Source organism: Protopterus annectens, chromosome 13.part0 (genome assembly GCF_019279795.1).
Source record: "Protopterus annectens isolate FY-2018-M chromosome 13.part0, PAN1.0, whole genome shotgun sequence".
Lineage (NCBI taxonomy): Eukaryota > Metazoa > Chordata > Ceratodontiformes > Protopteridae > Protopterus > Protopterus annectens.
In genome coordinates this window covers 263,580,106-263,596,021 of record NC_056747.1, presented here as the reverse complement: position 1 = coordinate 263,596,021, position 15,916 = coordinate 263,580,106, and the positions used below count along the sequence as shown (strand labels likewise).

At 45.1% G+C, this 15,916-nt stretch overlaps 1 protein-coding gene across 1 annotated transcript in view; it reads left to right on the top strand.

Moving 5' to 3' along the window:
- The window catches only part of RANBP3 (RAN binding protein 3), a 2,163,070-nt gene that overhangs the window by 1,788,820 nt on the left and 358,334 nt on the right, over window positions 1-15,916 (top strand). Inside the window, exons 17-19 of the mRNA XM_044054814.1 lie at window positions 7,636-7,682; window positions 11,026-11,061; window positions 15,013-15,028. Of these exons, the coding sequence (XP_043910749.1) occupies window positions 7,636-7,682; window positions 11,026-11,061; window positions 15,013-15,028 (99 nt within the window). The remainder of the gene's footprint in view (window positions 1-7,635; window positions 7,683-11,025; window positions 11,062-15,012; window positions 15,029-15,916) is intronic.

The following is a 15,916-nucleotide window of genomic DNA, read 5'->3' as shown; positions in this document are numbered from 1 at the left end:
GTCTAGGGTGGCTGCCACTGGTTCAGTTCTTCACAGGCACGCCTGGCTGAGGGATCAGAATTTATCTGACCATGTTAAGCCAAGGATTTTGGATGCTCCTTTACAGTCTGATGTGTTGTTTGGTTCACCTGTGGAGTCAGTCTTGAAGAAAATGGAAGACAAGGCTAAGTCTATGCAGGCTGTTAAAGATTTTTTGCAAGTTCAGCCTCCGAGTTTAGTAGGAATTGGCCTGCTAAGGGGTGGACGTATCCTTCTTATGATTCTCAGTCTAGGGGTAGATCTAGACGTGGTAGGGGCAGAGCTCAGAGTTCCTTCAGACCTAGAACGGGGTGTTCACCTGCACAGTCTTCGGGTGAGGGCAGGGGCCAGTCCTTTCGTAAACAGGCCCAATGACCTACCTTTTCAGCTGCCAGATCCTTCTTGCCTGGCAGCACCTTTGGGAGGAAGGTTGGCACTCTTCAAGGAAAATTGGAGTTTGATTACTCAAGACAGATGGGTATTGGATATCATACACCAAGGTTACAAGTTTTATTTCCATACCTTGCCTCCTTTCAAAGGCATGCCAGACGTTCCTCCTCAGCAAAGACTAGAGGCTCACAAACAAATTTCTCTGCTACTTCAAATAGGGGCCATACAACCGGTCCCTCTACCAGAAGTGGGCCTAGGATTTTATTCTCGCCTGTTCCTAGTACCAAAGAAGGGGAACACGTGGAGACCAATTTTGGATTTATCTATCCTCAACACATATCTGGACATTCCCAAGTTCAAAATGTTGACGTTACAACAGCTTTTGCCTCTGCTGGGCAAAGATCACTGGATGGTGACTCTGGATCTCAAGGAGGCTTACCTTCATGTTCCTATCAGGCTCAGTTGCAGGAAGTATCTGCGTTTTCGGGCTGGGACTTCTCATTATCAGTTCTCTGCATTGCCCTTTGGCTTATCTACTGCCCCGAGAGTGTTCACGAAAGTTCTGGCTCCAGTGATAGCTTTCTTCAGGCTAAGAGGAATACAGATCTATCCTTATTTGGACGATTGCCTGATTCTGGCCCAAGAAAAGGACGAACTTCTTCATCATTTACAGTATGTGATAGCAGTGCTAAGATGCCTGGGGTATTCTGTGAACGAAATAAAGTCCAGTCTAGTACCCTCTCAGGACATGTGCTTTCTGGGTGTGAGACTGAATACAGCATCCCAGATGGCCTTTTGACCCCGGACAAACAAAAGAATCTTTCTCTTTACTTCCATCAATTGTCTCATCAGTCCAGGCTGACTGCAAGGACAGTCCTTCAAGCCTTGGGGTTCATGGCATCTTGTATTCTGGTGCTTCCCAATGCCAAACTGCATATGAGGAAGCTACAATGGTATCTCAAAATGTATGGACACAGCACTGCCAAGATATGGACACTGTCATTCAGATAATACCTTGCATTCAAAAGGAGTTTTTGTGGTGGGCTCAGGAATGTCACCTAAACAAGGGACTCTCTGTGACCCGACCAGAGGCGAGTCAGATTCTAACGACAGATGCCTCAGACAAAGCTTGGGGAGCTCATCTAAATGGAAAGTGGGTACAAGACACGTGGCCTGCCAGACTTCAACATCTACATATCAACTTGAAGGAGATGTTAGCAGTCCAATTTGCATTAATAGCTTTCAAGGATTTACTTCTTCCAGGGCAGGTGTTGGTTCTAACAGACAACACAACTGTCATGTGGTACATCAACAAGCAAGGGGGAACGCATTCTTATCCTCTATGCAGACAAGCAATGATTTTGTGGGAGACTGCTCTCAGTTTACAGCTGAATCTTCAGGCAAGGTTTCTGCCGGAGCACAGAACTCCTTAGCAGATGTGTTGAGCAGACAAATTATGGATCCCCACGAGTGGAAATTGGATCCTCATGTATTTCAGAAATTGACAGTGTTATGGGGAACTCCAGACATAGATCTGTTCGCTTCTCCACTAAACTACCAGCTGCCAAAGTTTTGCACAAAAACGTTTCATCCCACAGCTTGGAAAGTGGATGCTCTTTCATTCAATTGGAGCAATCTTCATGTGTATGCCTTTCCACCTCTGCCTCTCCTCCCAAAGGTACTCCTGAAGGTCAGACAGGACAAGCCAAAGATGATTTTAATAGCTCCAGATTGGCCTCGACAGCACTGGTACCCATTACTGAGAAGTCTGGTGGGAGCCTCCATGGCCTTTGCCTTCGATTCCACACCTGCTGTCTCAGGAGAACAGTCATTTACTCAATGTCAAACTTCACTCTCTTCATCTAACAGCCTGGCATATTCTGTTTTAAACCCTGGAGGGTCTCAGCTTCCACAGCAAGTTTTGAATGTTATTTTGGAGGCCAGAAGGCCTAGTACAAGGAAAGTGTACAGGGATAAATGGAAGAGATTTTTATTTTGGAGTACAGCAAAGGAATTTGATGTTTCTCAGCCTAATTTAAGTGTGGCTCTTCAATATCTTACTGAGTTACTGGACAAAGGTTTGTCCTTCTCTTCTGTTAAGGTTCATGCTGCAGCAATTTCTGCTCACTATGACTGTGACCCACCATTGTTTTCTCATCCTTTGTTTAAGCAATTCCTTAGAGGGGCAAAGAATATAAGACCCCCACGTAGAGCTCCTACTCCTGCTTGGGATCTCAATTTTGTGTTGGAGAAACTCACTCTACAACTTTTTGAGCCTGCAGCTACTGCCGAGTTGAAATATTTATCATGGAAGACTGCTTTTTTGTTGGCCATTACCTCTGCGAGAAGGGTTTCTGAATTACAGGCCCTTATGGCGGTTGAGCCTTTCTTAATTTTCCATAAGGATAGGGTATCTTTGCGTACTAATCCTTCCTTTATGCCTAAAGTGGTTTCTAGTGTGGCTTTAAACCAAACTATTCATTTGCCTACTTTTTATGCAAACCCCAAAATAAAGGGAAAAGATTTTGCACACTTTGGATATACACAGGCAGTTGCGATATTATTTGAGCAGAACTAAAGGATTCAGGCAGTCTCAGCAGTTATTTGTTTCTTTTGCTTTGAGTTCTCAGGGCAAGCCTGTGTCAAAACAAACTATTTCTAAGTGGATTGGGTTTTGTATTGCTTTCTGTTATTCCCATCATGGTAAGGAGATTCCAGCTGGGATTAGGCCTCATTCCACTAGGGCTACTGCCACTTCTACAGCTTTTTTAAGGGGGGTGGCAACTAAAGATATTTTGGAGGCAGCTACTTTTGGAGTTCAGTGCATACTTTCTCTAAGCATTACCACCTTCCACTTTACTCTAAATCTAGGGCTGGTTTTGCCACTGCAATTTTACAGGGCATTTTGGCAGCTCCTACTGCTTTATAGTTTTGCCATCCTCCCTTACCTCTGCTTTGGGATTCTACCCAAGTGTAAGGACTGCAGCAATGTGAGATGAAGAACATAGTACAGTTTTGTACCTACCATAAATGTAGATGTTCGAAGATCCACATTGCTGCAGTCCAATTTACCCTCCCTCCTTCCCCTCTGTAGTTAGAGGCGGTTGTGTGGTTTGGGTTGTGAATATTGTGGATAGTGTATATTTTGTACATATGTTTAGTGCAAGGGTGGTTGGTTGTTTTTTGCTGTCTTTTGGTTTTGACCTTTCTTTTTAGGGTCTTCTGACATCTGGGGCAAGAAAAGACTGAGGATATGACGTCGGTCATGCGCATTTGTACCCTGACGTCCTGATGTCAGTCTTAAGCGCCTTGACCGACGTCAGCCTAATACTTTGATATTCGGGCCGACCGAGGACAGCGGACTACCCAAGTGTAAGGACTGCAGCAATGTGGATCTTCGAACATCTACATTTATGGTAGGTACAAAACTGTACTTTTCCGTCCCTGCATCGTCATCTCGTGGTACAGCCTTGGCATCTGGACCCAGTTCCAGATCTTCTGACCCACCATTCGGGTCAACTGCACCAGTCCATTCCTTCCCTCAACCTCACTGCTTGGTTGCTCCACTTCCTTCCTTAGCCAGGCTTCCTATGATCTCTGACCCTGTTAGAGAGATCATAGGTTAGAGAGATCATAGTAGCTTTTCTAAAGTCCTCTACTAGAAGGATTTATGCTAGTAAATGGCAACGTTTTTCCTTCTGGGCAAAGTCTAGAGACTTAGATCCCTTTACTGCTCCAGTGCATTCAGTCTTGGAATTCTTAGCTGAGATTTTTCAATTGGGTTCTTCTCCATCTACAGTTAAGGTTAAATTGCAGCTATCTCAAATTTTCATGTGGGCTTAGCGGATCAAAATATTATGTCCCACAAGCTTTGCAAAGCTTTTCTGAGAGGGATATTTCTCCTAAAACCTCCTATCAAAGATCCCCCTCCGCAATGGGATTTGAATTTAATGCTGGCATCCTTGATACTACCCCCCTTTGAACCGGCTGCTTCATGCTCATTAAAACTTCTTTCCTGGAAAACAATTTTTCTAGTTGCTGTTACTTCAGCCAGAAGGGTGTCTGAACTTCAGGCTCTCTGTGTCTGTTCCCCATACTTGGTTTTCCACAAAGATAGGGTATCATTAAGAACCAATCCATCCTTTTTGCTCAAGATTGCTTCCCAGAAGAATATCAACCAATCTATTGATTTGCCAGTCTTTTTCCCTAATTATTCTAACAAGGCGTAACAAAAACTTCACTGTTTGGATGTCCATCGTCAACTCAGGTATTACTTGGACAGAACTAAACAAGTCAGGAAAATCTGATCAACTGTTTCTTTCTTATGCAGAAAACAGGAAAGGTCTTCCGGTCTCCAAAGTGACCCTATCCAGATGGCTGTCTTCTATAATTTCTTATGTTTATCTTCTTAGGGGCAAGCAACTGCCCTCGAAACCAAAAGCACATTCTACCAGGAGCCTACACAGCTTTTCAGGATAGGCTACCTATTGACACCATTTGTGCAGCAGCCACTTGGGCCACTCCTCACACTTTTGTTTCTCATTACAAATTGGACTTGGCCTCCAGGGACAGGGCTAGGTTTGGTTCCACAGTTCTCAAGAGTCTGTTCCATTGAGCCACCCAGGATAGAGGTGCTAGGGACGCAGTCCCATCCAGCAAGAATGAAGGCGAGTTTGACAACTTAACATTTAGAAGTTATGTACCTACCATAACGTTCCATGTTAGTTGTCTTCTCTTGCCTTCTTTCTTGCGTCCCTCCCTCCTTCCCCCTAGCCTGGACAGACCTTGAATTTGTACTCTTTCTGGGGGTGGTTTACTCTTTCCATGAGCTCCCAGTAGGAAGTGTCACTACTGTTACTGGTTTTTGACCTTGTTTCTTCTACATTTAGTTTGTCTTCTTCCTTGTGAAGGCAGTGTTTATGGCAGGGTTTTTCTTGTAGCTACCAAACGAGATCTGAGGTAGTCACACCTTGCATCATGGGATATAGGGTTACCTCGAGCTGGTAAAATTAGCTCTCGAGCTTAGCAAGTGCCGAGTCTTAGCCGAGGATCGGCTCCGAACCCATCCAGCAAGAAAGAAGGCGAGAGAAGACAACTAACATGGAACGTTATGGTAGGTACATAACTTCTAATTCGAGTATATACACTGCTGCATTCTAGGTTACCCTCCCTTCTTCCCCTCTTACTTGCTGGTACTTACCTAAGCCTTCTAAACTTTGCTACCTATGGGGAGTATTTGCTGGTAACTGAAAGTTTTTGATTGCTTTTCTTATGTATGTTTTATTAGCAATTTACATTGCCTACCTTTTTGGGGGCACCTGACATCTGGGGCAAGAAAAACTGAAGAAAATGGCGTCTGCTGCATTTTGTATACCCCTGGCACTCTGACGTCAGGGAAGAAGCGACAGCAACCGACGCCGGACCAAGACTTTGAAACTCTGGCCGACTGAGGGACCGCCTGATGGCAGGATAACCCAAGTGTAATGACTGCAGCAGTGTATACACTCTAACATCTACATTTATGGTAGGTACAAAACTGTATTTTCCATCCTCCCATCCATAGCTTTGGGATTCTACCCAAATGTAATGACTGCAACAGTGAAACACAAAGAACATAATACAGTTGTGTACACTTACCATAAATGTAGATGTTCAAGTGTATTCACTGTTGCAGTCTGGGTTAACCACTCACTATCCCCCATTCTATACCTTTTCTTTCCTTCACTATACTCAAGACTTTGTTGTGTATTTGCTTTGTCGAAGTTAGTTTGTTTCTAAAAGTGCATTCATATATTTACTGTTTATATATATCTGTATCTATATATATCTATATATATAATTTATTTATTTATTTATTTATTTATTTTTGTTTGTTTGTTTGCATCTGGGGCAAGAAAAACTGATAAAAATGGCGTCAGATGCATGTTTTATTCCCCTGAAGTCATGGAAGAAGGGAGAGCAACAGACGCAGGACCCAAGACTTTGTTATTCAGGCCGACTGAGGGCAATCTGCCAGCAGATTACCCAAGTGCAATGACTGCAACAGTGAATACACACACTAACATCTACATTTATGGTAAGTGTACACAACTGTACTTTTCCCTTGGACTCGCTAACCAAAGATACAGATTTCAATGAACGAAAGTGGTCCTCCTGGTCACCACCTGAAGACATCTCCTTTGGACACATTTTACAGATCCTGAAGTGAAAGGGTGCATGGTCTGCCCAACCCCCCCCCCCCCCGCCCCCTCTTCTGAGGAATCTGTCTTTCTGGAGTCCTTTGGGGACAGGCCCATCTACATCCTAGGTAACACCACTGGCAGACAAACTTACTGATTTGGTATCCCACTGGGCTTGGAAGGAACATGACACCATGGAGCCTGTTGCCAAGCGAGCTGAAAAGTTCTTGAGCCCCCCCCCCCCCGCTTCTTATTGTCTTCATTGGAGTAAGTGCACCCCAGTTGATGCTATCATAGTGTCAGCAGCCACAAAGGAGGAGCTGGCAGAACAAAGCTCCACTGTCCACCCCCCAAGCAAGGAATCTTCGGCTCTGGACAGACATGGGAAGCATGTTTCACCTCAGCCAGCTTCTCACTGAGAGCATTGAACTATCTTGTCACATTTCACTTGTTTTCAAAGTGATTTGGTCCAAGAATTTACTAACTCCCTTTCAGGGTCTTTGTCAGTGGAGGATCTCCAGAAGCTATCTCCCTAACTTGCTCCCCTGACCTTCCTAGCCAGCTCTTCAATGAGGCTGATTTCCAGTGCTGCAGAAGTATCCTCTCGAATGGCCGGAACAGGCATATCCCTTAGGAGACAAGCCTGGTTGAGGCTTTGTGAGTTTGCGGCACCCTTCAATCCATCTTTTACCAATGCCCCATTCTATGGTTCCTCCCTGTTTGGACCATTTGTCGAGGAGACACCCACAGTGAGCAAGAAGGAAAGATCCTATCTGTCATAAGGATCAAGTTTTCTTCTCCACAAAGGACCTTTTCAAGGAACCAGCGTAGCGGTAAGAAAATGTGGTTCAGAAAATCAAACGGTTCTTTCCAGGAACCTCATGAAAATTCCTCATCCAGAGGCAAAGGGCAAGGATTTAATGGAAGGCGCTGCCCCAGGGGCAGAGGGGGTCTGCAGAACCAGGCTTCAGGGGAATTTTTCTTGGGCAAGAGTTGTCAGCACTCCTGAAGCGTTGTCCGGCTGTCCTACTCTGGACGCAGTCTGGAGAAGGCTCTTATTGCACCTAGATGCCTGGGCAGAGATGACACAACTGGGTGCTGCACATAATGTCCAGAGGATACTATATTCCCTTTTCCCTTCTACCACCCACTGAACGAAGACCACCCAGTCAGAGGGAGCATGGCATATAAGAGGTTCAGAAAATCCTAGAAAAAAGGCATCCAAAAGGCCTCAACAGTACAATGAGGATGCAGAACTTATTTATGTTTTTTGTTGCCAAAAAGGACAGGGAGCCTAAGGACCAAATTGAAACTGAGCAAACTGAATCTGTATGTCAAGATGTCGAAGTTTTGCATGGTGACAGTTCAGTCCATTCTGCCATTACTACGCAAGGACGATTGGATGTGCTTTATAGATCTCTGACACGTACTGTCACATAGAGAGTCTCCAGGAGACATTTGCGCTTTTGGCTGGAAGCCAGTCATTACCAATTCAGAACACTGCCCTTTGGACTCACCATAGCCCCCCGGGTGTTTACCAAATGCATGTCAGTGGTGGCAGCTCCCCTGAGACTGTGAGGATTCCAGGTGTTTCTGTACTTGAACAATTGGCTCCTAACTGCACCTATGAAGCATCATCTGGTTCAGGTAATAAATTTCCTACTGTACACCTTCAATCAGCTGGTGATCGCTATAAACATTGCAAAGTCAAAACTGATTCTTGTTCAAACCATAGAATTCATAGGGATGCAGTTGAACACGAACAGTCAGGTGGCATCCTTGCCACCATACAGGGTGCTTTCACTCTGACAACAAATCCAGTCTTTAATAGACGCACCCAGCCCCTCAGCTATACTTGTGTTGAAAGCCCTAGGCTCCATGTCAGCCAACATTCTGCTGATACTGCTGGCAAGATTTTTTTTTATTAGTTATCTTCAGTGGACCCTTTTGGTCCAGTGGTCCATTCTGTTTCGCCCCTTGAATCGTCCAGTCAGGCTGTCACGCAAACAGCATCCTCAATGGTGGCTTGTATCAAGCAACCTTTATCTAGGCAGGCCTTTCTCTATTCCCCCCCCCCTCAACAGCCACAGTAACCATGAACACTTCCTTCTTGGGGTGGGGGGTCATTACCAAGGAAGATTGGTCCAAGACGCATGGTCCTCGACAGAGACCAAATTGCATGTCAGTGTTTTAGAGGCGAGAGCAGTCCTAACGTCGCAAGCCTTCCAAGACTGTCTCCCTATGGGAACGATAGCAATTCACTCAAACAACGTCAGTCATGTGGCATATCAATAAACAAGGGGGAACCCGTTCATACCCATTATGCAGAGAGGCCATGAGAATGTGACAATGGGTGATTTCTTCCAACTGCTTTTTCATTGTAACACACATTCCGGGGGAGACAAGCTTGTTAGCAGACAGACTAAGCAGATCAATTTCAAGTCCATATGAGTGGTTCCTAAACCAATCAGTAGCGTATCAAATCTTCAGCAGTTAGAAGCAACCTTGCTGCAACCTATTTGCATCCCTCCTGAACAACAAATGCAGCAAATACTTTGCTCTGATCCCTCCAAAAGAGGAGTCGCCAGACATGCTTTAACCCACGATTGGCCCCCAGGTCCCTTGTACACTTACCCTCCAATTCCCCAGATGTTCATGTTTCACTTTTGCAGTCATTACATTTGGGTAATCTGCTGGCAGGTTGCCCTCAGTCAGCCTGAATTCCAAAGTCTTGGATCCTGCGTCTGTTGCTGTCTTCTCTTCCATGACGTCAGGTCGTCATGGGTATAAAACATGCAGCCGATGCCATTTTCTTTAGTGTTTCTTGCCGCGCGGTGCCCGAAGCAAAAGCATTTCGCAAGTGCCAGTCGGCCGACTACTGAAATATTCGAGTTTAAGTTTCAGAACGGAAGTCTTCACTAAAGCTAAGTACCCCATTGGCGAAACTTTTTTCTTGCTTTTTACCGGTCAGAAAAAGTTAATTGTATTACTTGTGGGAAGCAAATACCTCATAAGGATTTCCATTTATACTGTATTCCTTGCCTAGGCCCTGATCACAATGTACCTGGCTGCCGGTTTTGTGCTAGATTTAACCAACGCACTATTGAGCGTCGGCATATTTTTGCATCAAAGTATTTTGGAAACAGATTTAACTACCCAGAAATGTCATTGGATAGCAATCTGACTACCGGAGTACATAAAAAATGGAAAGAAAAGGACGGAGAAAGGCAGTAGAGATCCAAAACAGACTAAGCTTCTCCCCTGATACCCGCTACCTTCGAGTCGAAGGCCTCAAGATACTCAAGGTATTGGACCGACGGATGTATCTCCCTTGGATGGCTCCAGAGCCGCTAAGCAGGCACCGGCTTCTGAGGATGTATTCAGACCTCAACATTTGTACATCAAACCGATGACAGCTGCAAAACCAAAGACAAAAGCAACTTCTAAAACTAAAAAAAAGACGCTTGAGCCACGTGCACAGGTCTCCATGCCTAAAATACAGATGATCAAAATGGCTGAAGACCTTATTACCTTGATCAGGGGTACCCATCCCCTTCCAGATAAGAGGCCTAGGCAAGACACTGATTATGAATCTTAATATCAGGTTTCTATTTCTTCTGATTCCTCTTTTGATCAGGAATTATCTATATCAACCTATGAGGATTCTGATGCTGAGGAGTCTATTCCATCTGCTTCTCCTCCTGAGGATTATTCATTTGGAGAAACCTTGCATACTTTTGAGGGAGCATTTTCACTGGGAGAGTCAAGACTTCTCAGAATCAAAAAAGAGGCTCAGGGATTTCCTTCTCTCTCAGCACAAGCCTTTAGCCATTTCCCCTGTTTTAGACATTGTGGATGATGTGTTTTCGGAGGCAAGCTTGACCCCTGACTCCTTATCTCCGGCTCCCAGTAAGCCTGACAGATATTACAGGATCCCTGACTCATTTAAATTTTTATTTAGAAACCCTGCTGCTGATCCTGAAACTATTACACAGGGTCCAAAGGGAGTTAAGGCATCAACAGCAAAAAACCCTACCCCCTCTGACAGGGATTCAAGGGCACTGGACAGGTGGGGAAAAAAGGTTTATACATCTGCAACCTTGGCAATCACGGCCTTAAACTGTCAATTTCATATGCTTAAGTATCAACAACATGGGATTGCTGAAACAGAAAATGATGTTGATTTCAGAATGTGCAGAAAATATTTCAGGAATTATTGCATGCAGCTGAACAAGTTGGAAAGCATACTTTGCAATGTGGTTTTGATTCTTTAGAGGCCTCCTGCAGGCCGCAGTTACTGGATCTGTGATTAGGAGGCATGCCTGGTTAAAGGAAATAAATTTGCCTGACCATGTTAAAGCTAAATTGTTAGATCCACCTTTACAGCATGATTCTCTGCTTGGTATTAAGGCAGAAGAGGTTTTAAAGAAAATGGAAGACAAAGCTAAGTCTATGCAAACTGTTAGACTTACAAGTGCAGCCACCCAGATTCAATAGACACTGGCCTACAAAAAAAAATGGTCCTTTCCTGTGTCAGACAGAGCTCAAACGGGCAAATCCAGACACCCTAAGGGTTCCAGATACCAGGCGCAAGACTCGTACAGGTCAAAGCAATGGGACGCATCCACCTCCAAATCTGGAGGAGATAAAGTGCAAACCTACAGAAAGCAATCCCCAATGACTTCCCTCTGCCTACACAAGCACTTATCTTTTGGCAGCGCCCATAGGGGGAAAATTTGCACTTTTTGCTCAAAATTGGCAGTTAATAACCCAGGACAAGTGGGTACTAAACATCGTATCACAGGTATACAGTTTCCACACTTTGCCAATGACAAATGGTTGGCCAGATCTGCCAAAAAATCAATGGGCAGAGGCACAAACAGGTTACATCCCTCATGGATATGGGGGCCATTCAAACAGTACCAGAACAGGAAAAAGGACAAGGTTTTTACTCAACTGTTCTTGGTACCCAGAAAGGACAAGGCCTGGCGGCCAATACTGGATTTATCGATTTTGAACACATACCTGTACATTCCAAAATTCAAAATGCTCACTTTGCAGCAGCTTCTGCCCATGCTGGGTAAGAATGCTTTGCTGGTGACTTTAGACCTAAAAGAGGCATACCTGCATGTCCCAGTAAGACAGTCGTGCAGAAGATGCATCAGATTCAAGGCTGGTTTAATGCATTACCAATTCTCTGCACTGCCCTTTGGCTTATATACTGCGCCCAGGGTCTTTACAAAGTGCCTGGCACCAGTAATTGCATTTTGCAGACAAAGAAGTATACAAATATATCCTTACTTGGACGACTGTCTCATTCAAGCAGAGAACAAAGGACACTGTTCTACGACACCTGGCGTTTGTGAATAGGCTTCTAACATGCCTAGGGTACACAATAAATGAAAAGAAATCACAACTGGTACCCTCTCAAAAGTTAGCATTCCTGGGTGCAATCTTTAATACAGCTGCCCAGATGGCTTAGCTCACGCCAGACAAAGGCAACTGACTGCTTACTTCAAACTGATGGCAACCAAAACCCAGTCTTCTGCAAGACAAATTCTGCAGGCTGTGAACTTCATGGCATCATGCATCGTACTAATTCCATATGCAAGACTGCATATGAGGAAACTTCAATGGTACCTAAAAAGTTTATGGAGTCAACATTCACATAGTCTGGAAACAATGATTCCTCTCATTCCTTGCCAGCAACATGAGTTTCTATGGTGGGCAAAGGCCTGTCACCAACACATGGGACGGCCCTTCACTCTACCCCCTGCCAGCCTAACCTTGAACAACAGACGCATCAGATTATGCCTGGGGGGCCCACATGGCAGGAAGATGCATTCAGGGCATATGGGCACCAAAACAAATGCATCTCCATATCAACCAGAAAGATGCTAGATGTTCAAAATGCCCTAACAGCCTTCAAGGACTTGCTTCATCCAGGACAACTACTGATAAAGACGGACAACACCACGGTCATGTGGCAAATAAACAAGCAAGGGGGCACACACTCATACCCCCTTTGCAGATTAGCCATGACACTGTGGAACACAGCTTTGACCTACCAAATGCATCTTCAAGCTCAATTCCTGCCAGGAAAACAAAACACACTGGCAGACGATTTAAGCAGAAACCTTATGGATCCTCACAAGTGGAAACTAAATCCACAAGTCTTCAGCATGATAACAGAGAAATGGGGGAGCCCAGACATAGATCTGTTTGCCTCTCCTCAAAATTATCATTTGAAACGATTCTGCACAAGGACTTATCACAGACAAGCATGGAAAGTGGACGCCCTATCCTTCAGTTGGAAAAACCTATCAGTTTACGCCTTTCCTCCTGTGCCTCTTCTGCCCAAGGTCCTCCTAAAGGTCAGACAAATGAAGCCAAAGATGATATTAATTGCCCCGGACTGGCCCCGCCAATACTGGTACTCAATCCTAAGGAACTTGTCTCAATACCCAGCTTGGACCTTGCCTCAAAGACCACAACTACTGTCCGAGCAAAACAATCAGATCCTGCACAATCAACTACAGACTCTGAACCTGGTAGCATGGCTATTCATACAATCAACACCTCTCAGTAAATCTGTGATGGATGTCATTTTGGAAGCCAGAAGGCCTAGTACTAGAAAATCGTATGCTAACAAATGGAAGAGATTCTGTGCTTGGAATCAAGCACAAGGAACTGATACAGCAGAACCACATATTCCACAGATATTACAATACTTAACTGAGATGCTTGACAAAGGCCTATCTTTTTCATCAATCAAGATCCATGCCTCTGCCATTTCGGATCATTACAATACAGAGCCATGAATCTTTTCTCGCCCTTTACTAAAGCAGTATCTTAGAGGAGCCAAAAATTTAAGGTCTCCTAGAAGATCACCATTACCTGCATGGGACCTCAATTATGTGTTGGTAAAGCTCACCCTGCCTCCATTTGAACCAGCTGCTTCCGCTGATATGAAGTTCTTATGGAAAACAGCTCTGCTACTAGCAATTACTTCAGCAAGAAGAGTTTCCGAGCTACAGGCCCTCACGGCTGTAGAGCCTTTTATCATATTTTGCCCAGACAGGGTGTCTGAGGACAAATGCAACTTTTATGCCTAAGGTGGTGTCCAGTGTGGCTCTTAACCAAACAATTCATCTGCCAACTTTTTATCCAAATCCGCAGAACAAAGGGGAGAGAATTCTGCATTCCTTGGACGTACACAAACAGCTAAGATTCTACTTGAGAAGGACTACAGCTCTAAGAAAAACTGAGCAATTACTAGTGTCATATGCTGCAGGATCAGAAGGAAAGGCTATTTCAAAGTAGACAGTTTCAAAGTGGATAAGCCACTGCATCCGATGTTCATCGTGCATACAGCTGCAGTCATAACAGATGGGTTCTCCTGCCGTCAGGCGGGTCCTCGGTCGGCCGAATTCCAAAGTGTAGGTCCGGCGTCGGTTGTCGTCGCTTCTTCCCTGACGTCAGTGCGACAGGGGTATAAAAGAACCAGCCGGCGCCATTTTCTCCAGTCTTTCTTGCCGCGCGGTGCCCGAAGCAGAAGCAGTTCGCAAGTGCCGGTCGACCAGCTCCTGAGATTATGAAAAATTTGGAACCAAAGTCGTCTTAAAAGCTAAGTACCCCGTTGGGGAAACTTTTTCTTGCCTCAGACCGATGTCAGACAAAGTTAATAATTGTATTTCTTGTGGGAAGCAAATACCGCATAAGGATTTCCATTCCCCCTGTATACCTTGTTTAGGCCCAGACCACGACGTCTCGGTCTGTCGCTTTTGTGCTACATTCAACAAACGCACTATTAAGCGTCGGGCGGAGTTCGCCCAGCATTTTTTTGGGAAAGCATTTAACTATACTTTGTCGTCGGATACTCCGACTCAGGTTTTGTCTAAAAAACGCAAAGACAAGGACCGACACTCGAGGTCCGCGGCCTCTACCGACACCACGCCAAAGCAGACTACACGTGGTCCGGTTCTCAGCGAGGCACCTACGCAGCCCCTGATTACCGATGACACATCTTTGGTGGTGTCTCCTGTACCCGAGGTCACAGGCTCCTCGGCCCACACCCTGACTACAGATACCGAAGCCACGCTTGGCATTGAAACACAAAATGTGGACAGGTCCACCTCCACTCAAGGTGTCTTCAGACCTTCCTCTTCTTTCTCCATCAAGGCTTTCACCAAGTCTAAAGCTACCATGCACCATAAGAGACCAGCTACACAGGGCCTATCTCCAGACCCCATGCCTAAGAAACAGATGCTTAAAATGGCTGAGGATTTAATTACTCTAATCAGAGGTTCTCAGCCACCTCCGGACAAAAGACCCAGAGTGGAGGAAGATTCCCCCTCCTCTGATCAGGGCTCCATTATTTCAGAGCACTCTGATCATCAGGAACAGTCTTTCTCCCCTTTTGAAGACTCGGATGCAGAGGAGTCTATTCCTTCTGTATCCCCCCCCCCCCCTGAGGATTACTCATTTGGTGAGACTCTGCATACCTTAAGGGAACACTTCCACTGGGAAGGCCAGGATTATTCAGATTCCAAGAAAAGGCTCAGGGAATTTCTTTTGTTACCCCAGCACAGGCCTCTGGCTATACCTCCTGTCCTGGACATCCTAGATGATGTTTACTCGGAGGCCTGCCTTAACCCGGACTCTCTTCCTCCAGCTACAGTTAAGCCTGACAGGTACTACAGGGTTCCTGACTCGCACCACTTTCTATACAAAAGCCATGCTGCTGACCTAGAAACCATCTCACAGGGGCCCAAGGGAGTTAAGGCCTCAATTGCCAAAAACCCATTGCCTTCCGAGAGAGATTCCAGATCCTTAGAAAGGTGGGGAAAAAAGGTATATACCTCGGCTACCTTATCCATGAAGACCTTAAACTGTCAGTTTCATATGCTAAAATACCAACAGTTTATCTCAATTGAAAAGTAAAATGTCACAACCTGAACAACCAGACATGAAGGGAGTTGCAGGATTTGATGCATAGTGCAGAACAAGTGGGTAAACATACCTTACAATGTGGTTTTGATGCTCTAGAGGCCTCATGTAGAGCTGCTGTTACAGGCTCAGTCATACCTAGGCATGCCTGGCTCAAGGAACAAGCCTTGCCTGATCATGTCAAAGCTAAATTACTAGATGCCCCTCTTCAAAAGGATGTACTTTTGGGGCAAATGCTGAGGAAGTATTACGGAAAATGGAGGAAAAGGCTAAATCAATGCAAACTGTGAAAGAATTTCTGCAGGTTCAACCCCCACGTTTTAGTAGAAATTGGCCTTCCAAAAACTGGTCCTTTCCTGCCACAGACAGACCCCAAAGAG